Source organism: Belonocnema kinseyi, chromosome 6 (genome assembly GCF_010883055.1).
Source record: "Belonocnema kinseyi isolate 2016_QV_RU_SX_M_011 chromosome 6, B_treatae_v1, whole genome shotgun sequence".
NCBI classification, from domain to species: domain Eukaryota; kingdom Metazoa; phylum Arthropoda; class Insecta; order Hymenoptera; family Cynipidae; genus Belonocnema; species Belonocnema kinseyi.
This window is the reverse complement of record NC_046662.1, coordinates 85,211,918-85,222,094: the sequence shown is the minus strand read 5'-3', so window position 1 is coordinate 85,222,094 and position 10,177 is coordinate 85,211,918. Positions and strand designations below refer to the sequence as shown.

The 10,177-nt window shown below is 27.7% G+C and overlaps 1 protein-coding gene across 1 annotated transcript in view; it reads left to right on the top strand.

The window, feature by feature from the left end:
- Positions 1–10,177, top strand: part of LOC117174265 (elongation factor Tu, mitochondrial) — a 30,774-nt gene that overhangs the window by 13,930 nt on the left and 6,667 nt on the right. Inside the window, exon 5 of the mRNA XM_033363181.1 lies at positions 6,037–6,701. Within this exon, the coding sequence (XP_033219072.1) occupies positions 6,037–6,701 (665 nt within the window). The remainder of the gene's footprint in view (positions 1–6,036; positions 6,702–10,177) is intronic.

Genomic DNA, 10,177 nt, shown 5'->3' with positions numbered 1-10,177 from the left:
ATATATATATATATATGAGTTTTTCTTTTAACTGATTTGCTATTCCGCGGAAGCGCTGCGATCGAAAATTTACTAACTTAATTCGGAATGAAATGTCAAAATTGTCGACGCTATTTACTTCCATTTATTTCGCGTCTATCTCAATTGACCTCGTAAGTGTACACATTTCAATCTAATTTAGAATTTTTTAAAGGATAAGAATAGAAAATTGCGTTCGTTTAAGAGTGTCGCCAAAAAATTTCAAAGTTGAATTCGGCAAATTTCAATTAATAAAAATTAAAATAATTAGGTTAGATAATTTACAAACTTGGTCATACACATATTGTAAAAAATAAAAATATAATTGATCGTCTTTTTATTAGAAAAAAGGAAAGAAAAACAATTATCCGTGTAATTGTAATTTAGTTTTATTTATATTTTATTATAAAAATAATGTATTTATTTTATTATTTTTGATTATATTTGCTATTACCGGTTCTGGACGTTTTATTCCAGCTTCTCTAGCCCCTTTATTTTTTCTTGCGTGTCATTATAATAAATTTACTTTTCTTTTTTTACCTTTGTTCAAAACTGTAATGTGAGAATTATAGAAAGGTACATTTTTTGAAGTATATAACCTTCACTATTTTGACATTTCCCAATTCAATTTTCGAATTTTCGATCGCCGCGCTTCCGCGGAATAGAGACAGCTAAAAAAAAACTTATATACATAGAAATCCATGGATACATAATATGTGTTGATAAAACGTTGTTTCAGCCTAGGCTTCAATTATTCATTACTTTAGTTAGAAATTCAAGTATTTCGTAGAAAATTCATGTATTTTGGTGGAAAATTGTTTTTTTTTTGTAGAAAATTAATCTTGTTTTAAAATTAAACTTTTTGATTGAAAACACAACTATTTTGTTCAAAATTCATCTTTTTGGTTAAAAATTCATCTATTTTAGATGACGATTCATCATTTTAGTTGAACATTTATCACTGGTTGGTTTTTTTCAGAATGGAAAATTAAGTTTTCAACTGGCAATTTAATTATTATATTTTTGGTAGATAATTGATATTTATTAGTTAAAAATTCTACTGTATGTTTAAAAATTAGTCTCTTCTATTTGAAAAATTGTCTCTTTTAGTTGAAAATTCAAATATCTTGTTAAAGTTTCAAATATTGCTGTTAAATATTCATAATATTAGTTTAAAATTCTAATTATTCGTTGAAAGTGAAACTCTTTTTTTAATTCATTAACTCTAGTTAAAGATTTATAATTTTAGTTTAAAATATATTACTGCAGTTGGATTTTTTAATGGAAAATTAATTTTTCTAACTGAATTAATCTTCTTGGTTGAAGTTCGTCTTTTAGTCTGTTTGGTCTAAAATTGAATTATTCTTAATGAAGGATTCATAATTTTTTTGTTAACAATTTATCTTTTTTAGTTGAAAATCATGTATTTTGTTAAGAAATCTTTTTTGGTGGAAATTAATTTTCTAGTTTTAAAATGAATCATTTTGGTTGAAAAATAAAGTATTCCGTTATTCATTATTTTAGTAAAAAATTCAACTATTTCGTTGAAAATCCATATATTTTGTTTTAAAGTGGTGTACTTTTGGTAGAAAATGAATATTTTTTATTTAATTCATCTTGTTTTCAAACTGAACTCGTTGGTTGAAAATCCAACTATTTTGTTCAAAATTCATCATTTTAATTCAAAATTCTATTTTTTTGGTTGAAAGTGAATCTCTTTTTTTTAAATTCATCTACTCTATTTAAATATATATAATTTTAGTTTAAAATTTACCACTGGGTTTGAATTTGTGTGGAAAATTAATTATTTTAAACGAAAATTTTATCAACTCCATTTTTTGTTGAAAACTGATCTTTTCTAGTTGAAACTTCAACTATTTAGTTGAAATTTGATCTTTTTAGTTGGAAATTTAACTATTTAATTAAGAATTCGTATTCATTAGCTTCATTAGTTTTTTTTCACGAACACGTTATAATGAAGAGGGGCGTATTAGTTAGTTAATTTCACTGAACGCGTTACACTCGTAATATCAACAAGTCTACGACTGCAGGAGGTCGAGGCGCGCTGACCTTGTAATGTTTATAACTCATGTAAACATGCGAATTTTAAAATATCCTTCATTGATATATGTAAAAGCCATGCCCTCGTCGTTTAACGTAATTTACGGAAAAAGGGCATATGGGCCTATGTCCCCTTCTTCCATCCAAAGCCTCAATTACATCTTGCACACCAAATACAGTTTTTGTTACACTTTCCTAATCGACGAATCTTGAACCAAATGATCGAATTTTGAAATGGAGGAGATTATACTTCAACCAGGAAAAGTTGCTTTTTTAAACATAATTTTTAATTTGAAAATATGAATATTTTACAAGGCAGTTTAATTTTGAAGCAAGGAAGACGAATTTTCAAGTAAAATATGATTTTTCTAACAAACGAGGATTTTTACACCAAAAGGATGAATTTTCTATCCAAAAATACAAGTGTTCAATAAATCAGTTGAAACTTTGATAAAAAAGATTACTTTTTGAGAAAATAGTTGAATTTTCAACCATACAGTAGAATTTCTAACCAAGAGATGAATTTTTAGCCAAAAGGTGTTTTTTTTAGCAAATAGTTGAATTTGATACTTTTTTTGTTTTGTTTTTGATCAAAAGAACTAACTTTAACTCAAAAAGATCAATTTTGAACCAAATAATAGATATTTGGAACCAAGAGATTAATTTTAAATAAAAAAGATGACTTTTAAGAAAATAGTGGAATTTTCAATAAAATAATAGACCTTTTTATCCTAGACGTCGGCAGTGCGCACGTGCCGGAATTTTACGTCATTTCCGTATTTTTCGAACAGTTTTGTGTCGAAATGTATGCAAAATATTGTTAATAAAAAGAAAAACAAATAATAAATGTGTAAATAACAGATATTTTAAAGGTAAAACATTTTTAAGCCTATTTAGAAAAAAAACCGGCGAAAAAAGTGCAGAGTGTGGCGACCAAAGCCATTATTTACATCTGTTGGCACGTGTCATCTTCTAAAAAATGCTAAAAAATTCGGCGAAAATCACGGAAGATGATATTCCAGGTGCAAAATTAGTGCACGAATCAGTAGAAGAGCACAGTATTAAACAGCTGAAACGATAGCTTAAATGTAGAAAACGACCATTAAAAGGAAAAAAACGTGATTGAGTGGAAAGGATATTTGAGGTTTTTTATGGCAGGTATAAATATTTTCTTTTATTCAAGATTTGCAGTTCAGAACTTTTTTTTGAGTAAATATTTAATATTCATACAAATATAAAATATCACAATATTACATTTTCCACTTCTCTTTTTCAAATTTAGACAATAAAAAGTCATTTGTTAGTGATTTACTGATATAAGGAATGTACTAATAAATTTTCCTTCTTTCATATAAACTGGTTATAAATACGTAAATGTAATAGTTCTGCGTGCTCAATTGAAAGTATTGAATAGATTTTATTTTTATCAAAACACTTAGGAGGTTCGAAACCCCGATAACAATGCTCCATTTAATATGTAAGTAAATTTCATCATGTCAAATCATCTTCCGTGATTTTTGCCGGATTTTTAAACATTTTGTTGAAGATGACAGATGTCAACAGATGTAAATAATGAACTTACTCGCCACACTTTTTGCACCTTTTATCGCAGTTTTTTTTTTCTGAATATACTTAAAATTGTTTTGCTTTTAAACTCTCATTTATTTACACATTTATTTTTCGTTATTATTTTTATTCACAATATTTTCCATACATTTCGACACAAAACTGTTCTAAAAATAAGGAAATGACGTAAAATTCTAGCACGTGCGTACTGTCGACGTCTAGGATAAAAAGGTCTATTAAACTTTCAACGAATTTGTGGAGTTTTTAACTAAACGCCAAAAATATAATATTAGACTTCAATAAAAATTATTAACTCAACATACAAGGTGAATTTGTAACAACTAAAAAAAAAAAAGATTTTTCCATCAAAAGATAAATTTTCAACCAAAAAATATTAATTTTCTACAAAAGTATAAATTTTTGACCAAAAACGATGACTTTTTCAAAAAAATCGTTGAATTTTCACAAAAAGGTATATTTTTTAAGTAAAAGATATTATTTTTTAAACAAAAATACAATAATAGACTTTTCAAATAAAAGGAATTAATGTTCAATAAAAAAAGATAAATTTTCAACCAAAAAATATTAATTTTCTGCAAAAGTATAAATTTTCGACCAAAAACGACGAATGTTTCAAAACAATTGTTGATTTTTCACAAAAAGTATGTTTTTTAATTCAAAGTGATTATTTTTAAACAAAAATACAATAATAGACTTTTTAAATAAAAAGAATTAATTTTCAACCAAAAAAGATGAATTTTTAACCGAAGAATATAAATATTCAAACAAAAACGATCGCTTTTTAATAAAAGACTTCAATTTTTAACAAAATAATTTAATCTTTAACTACAAACTAGAATTTGTAACCAAAAAGTAGAATTTTGAACCAAAGAAATGATTTATTAAAAATTCCACTACTTGGTTGAAAGTTGAACGAATTTTTTCAAATTTCATTTTTTTTCGTGAAAGATTCATAATTTTAGTTGTAAGTTCGTTTTTTGGTTAAAAAAGAAAATTAACAATTCTTTTAATTGAAAAAATGTTTTTTTTTAAACTGTAAATTCAAATATTTTGTTAAAAAGTAATCTGATTAATTTTAAATAAGCTTTTTTGTTGTTATTTTATGTTCTCGTTTTCAAAATTAAATTGTTTTATAGAGAATTAGGCTTTTGGGCTTGAAAATTCAACAAATCGTTTTTTGTTTTTAATTACAATTTTGTTGTGGAAATATAAACTATAACAATTTTTGATAAACATTAATATTTTTTGTTGCAAATTCAACAATTTGGTTGACATTATTTTTCATTCTTGACTGAAAAATTTTTCTTGGTAGAAAATTCATTTTTTGGTAGAATCTTCATCTCTTTTTGAGTTTTTGGTTAAAAATGCAACTTCTTAGTTGAAGATTTATCTATTGTGGTTGAGGATTAGACTATTTGATTGAAAGTTAAAAAATTTGGTATAAAATTCAACTGTTTGGTACAAAATTCAACTTTTTGTAGAAAATTCGTTTTTATTGCTGTTTTTTAAATTGAAAATTAATTTTTCTTGATAGAAATTCATCTACTTAATTTTTTGGTTAAAAATTGAACTTTTATGGTTTAAAAATGCAGAATATTTATCTTTTTTCCTTGAAAATTTAACCATTTGGTAACGGATTTAACTAAGAGGTAAACAATTGACTGTACTTGTAAAAAAAAATACTTTTTTTTTCAAAATTGAAAATTAGTTCTCAGTGGAAGTGTAATTACTCCATTTTTCAAGGTGGCCGTTTTAATCGAAGAAAAAATTTCTGGCTATCTCCCGGCTTACAACAAATTACAACGTGTTTGTTTGCCTTATTTAACATTTTTTTATCACCTATTTGCCACCTATTTTAGAAAAAAATGTCACCTATTTACATTTTTTGACGACAATAGGTACTGTGATTACTGAAATTTGTCTAAATCATTATTTAAATTCATAAACTTTAGCTACAAATTCAAGAAATGATTAAATATGTTTTTAATCTTATTTAATTTCTTAATTAATCGATGGTGCTGATAGATTTAAGAATATCTTGTGGTATAATTTCTCGAATCTTTCTAAATTAAACATATTTAATTAAATCCCGAGAAACTGAATAAAAGAACATTATTGATAATAAAATCGCGAAACTGTATACATATTCCGAGTTAATTTTATAAAAATTTGCAAAATATTTGAATGGCTCTTTACTATGAAAAATTATACGTGGAAAAACTTGATATATCTGAAAAAAAAAACCAGGAGTGGTCAGGGAATTTTTTTCTATGATTTGAGTAGACACCCTATAATAATAATTAGTTGTAGAATACACTCTATCCTTCGAATTTTGATCAGAATTTGAAAAAATGTATAAATTATCTTTAGGTGGACGCCGCAGACGCGGAAATGGTGGAACTTGTCGAGATGGAAATTCGGGAACTAGTGACCGAGCTGGGCTTTGATGGCGATAAGTGTCCAGTAATCAAGGGCAGTGCTCTTTGCGCCCTGGAAGGCAAGAATCCCGAAATAGGAAGCGAGTCCATACTGAAACTTTTGGAAGCCGTAGACACTTTTATTCCGAATCCCGTCCGAGAACTCGACAAGCCTTTCGCGATGCCTGTGGAAAATACGTACTCAATTCCCGGAAGAGGAACGGTCGTCACAGGCAGACTCGAACGAGGAATCGTGAAGAAGGGCATGGATTGTGAGTTTGTCGGTTATAGCAAAACAATCAAAAGTACAATAACGGGGATAGAAATGTTCCACAAAATCCTGGAGGAGGCCCAAGCTGGGGATCAGCTCGGTGCTCTGGTCCGTGGAGTGAAGAGAGACGAAATTAGAAGGGGTATGGTTATGTGCAAACCGGGAACAATGAAAGCTGTCGATCATGTCGAAGCTCAGATTTATTTGCTCAGTGCCCGAGAAGGCGGCAGGAAGAAACCAATCTCTAGTTTTATGCAACTTCAAATGTTCAGCAAAACCTGGGACTGTCCGGCTCAAGTAGTCCTACCTGAAGGAAAAGCAATGGCTATGCCAGGAGAAGATTCCTCGTAAGTTAACATTTTTAGACTGAAAAAATATTTTAAATTTAATAAAATCCTTTAATTAAGAATATAATATTATGAAGTTATTTTTAAGTTGAAAATAGTTTATGAACTTTCAGTCACACATTCACATTTCTTTAATGACTAAGCATTTCAAATTGAAACCGTTTAAGTTTTAACGTTAAATTCTGAAAAGTCTTAAATTTTGAACTGGTTTAAAATCGTTTTGTCAAATCGGTTTTATTCACTTTTTATTACTTAAAGTACAGATAAATTAAAAAAAATATATTTATTTATTAAATACAAATGTTTTTATCCAAAATTTTCAACATTAAAGGCTTTTATTTTTAATTTGTTCAAGTCTTTAAGAAATTATTTAAAAATTCATTAAATTAAAAATGTAAGCTTAGAAATTAATCTTAGTAAGTAAGCTTAGAAATCTTCAGTTTTGTTCCTTTTTCTCCGGATGGATTTTTTCTTTAGAATTTCTTGGTGTCACCTCCCTATTTTGTTTGAATGACCAAAAAAATTATCACCAAATATCAGCGAAATCGGTTACTATTAACATGTGGCTCAAAGCACTCAGAGTTTCGCATGCAATTAACATGGAGAAAAGTACCGTACAATTCCAAATTCAGGTAATTTTTATATATTTCATCGAAATCCTTTGGCCCTGTACCGTTATGGTCTTTAGACTTATGTTGAAGAAATATTTCTATACGAAACATGTTTTCTTCAAAATTTACAAAATGCCGGATTCCTAAATTTAAATGAAAATTACAATTTATACAATTAATAACAATATCTCGTCAAATTCTTACAAGAGGCAGATTTATTTATCAGAAAGCACGCGATGACTATTAAAATTCTTTTTTTTCTCGGTGACAACTTTTCAAGTGTCAATTAAAATGCTACAATATTGTAAAAAAACGTTAAGTAGTGTGTGAAAGTCAACATTTTGAAAAATCCAAAATAGCGCCTTATGAAGTACTAAAAAAACTCGTATTTACTATGCTTTTCATTCAAAGATTTTTAAATTTTGAAGAAAAATCAATTTTATCGTTACAATTGACTAAAATAAAAATAGAGCCTCATTACTATTTCTAAATGTTACATAATTTTTACAAATTTAAACAAAATATTAAATACATTTTTGGAAAAGATTTAGCGAATCTCAAAACCACTTGCTTGAAAAGTTCGTATAGCTGTAGTATACTGAGAATTTTTTTTCTTCAAATTTGAAAATTTTCACCTTATAGTCAGAAAAGTTGATTTTTTTTTGTTATTTTATTACTCAACCTTTCCAACTGAAAAAATTTTCAGTTTTGAGAATCACTAAATCCTTTCCGAAAATGTATTTCATATTTTGTTTAAATTTGTAAAAATTATGTAACTTTTTGAAAATAGCAATGAGGCGCCATTTTTACTTTCGTGAAAATTTCGAGATTTACTACCAACTATACATTATTTCATAAGCAGTATTAATAAGTATTTCATCAGGTAGGTAAGTATGTCATAAGGCGCCGTTTTGAATTTTTAAAAATTTGACTTTCATGCATTACGAAATAAGTTTGATTACAATAACGTAGCTTTTTAGTCTTTTAGCCTTTTTCATCGATAAACAAAGAAAAAACAGTATGAGAAACAAAATTTGGGCGGCCATTCTTAATTTTTTCAAAATTTTGTATTTTAATTGTCATCGCGTGCTTTCTGATAAATAAATCTGCCTCTTCTAAGAATTTGACGAGATTTTCTTATTAATTGTGTATATTTTTTGAACAGAGTCAGTGATTATGATTTAGAGAGTCAAAGGCTTGCGATGAAATATACAACAATTAACTGCATTTGAAATTGTACAGTACTTTTCGCCATGTTAATTGCATGAGAAACTTTAAGTTTCCTGGGCCACATTTTATCATTTTATCATAATAATAAATTATTGAAACAAATATGTCACTGTTATAAACAAATTTTATTGAAAAAAATACATTTATAGAACTTTTATTGGATTAAATATTTTCTCTTTATTCTAAGTCATCAATTAAAATTCTTATTAATTAATAATATAAAAAATTGCATTGTATTTGTGTCTTTTTACAGGAAAATATTATTTGCTATTAGCAAGGGAAATTGTTGATTTAGAATCAATATTTCAAAGTAGATAATATAGAAAAGTCACTGTGAGCAAGTCTTTGTGAAAAAATAATATTTTCCTGTAAAAACACAAATACACGGCAATTCTTTATATTATTTATTAAGAGAAATTTTAATTGCTGCCTTAAAATAAAATTTCTCAGCCAGATAACATCATAGTCGTTCACAGCAGCTAGTCTTCGTGAAAAAAATTTCTTCTCTTAAACACACAAATATAATGCAATTGTTTATATAATTTGTTAATAGCAGTTATTAATACTAGAAACATATTTCCTAACAACATTTTGAATGTGAAATAACATTGTGATATATTTATAGATGATTTTTCATGAAGAGACAATATTTAATCCTATAAAATTTCTAAAAATGTACATTTGCTTGTAACAGTTAAATTTTTGCTTTAATAATTTATTCTTATGATATTCATGTCTGTGCATCCATTTATATTAATTTCTGTTGTACATTACTGGTTTAAACGAAGATAAAAATAATCCACTGAAAAATCCGATTTTTTTTCGAATTTTTGAATAGCATAACATTTAACACAAAATCAAATTGAAATTGAAATTCGGCCTCGAGGAATTAAAGCGGAATTTTATCTACGGTATTTTTTTAAACTTTAAAATGGACTCAAAATTACGACCTCTAGTTGTTGTTGTTGTTGTTGTTGTTTATTTCTTCCAAATATACACTTTTTGTGTTTGTACATAGATCAAAGTTCTTATTTTACATTTTCTTAAATCTATACATTTCCTCTGCGCTATATTCCAACATATTTACATTATTTTCTAGCATACGTTCGCTTCTTCGCTGTCCGGATCTTCCCTCGCGACTCTTAACTTTTTTTTTCACTAGTCTCCTTGGCTAATCGTTCGAAAGCTCTCGCATATTTGCACACCCCGGGACTCGGTCTTTCCTTCAGATTCTGGCATAAGCGGTCAGTAAAATCTGTATACTCGTACCCCCTACCAATCATCAACCACTCATCCACCTCCTCGACTGTTTCACGATCAATGAGTTGTCTAGCTTTTTTGCATTTCCAAATGTGGTATATATCTCCCTCCTCTTCCCCACATAAGCGGCAAAGACAATCGTCTTTATAACCCTTATTTCCTGCCTTACCCACATTACCACATCTTAGCCTAGCCCACTGTTCCTTATCTGTTCCTTTGATATCTTTCGCTTCCCAGTATTCTTCCCTCTCTATCCCATCTGTTATACTTTTTTATACTTTACAATAATTTGAAATATCAATTTTTTGCCAATCGGTCTGACAATCTTGTTCCATTTTCCTCAGGACTCCTCTTCCTAAGTTCCTTGACACATCT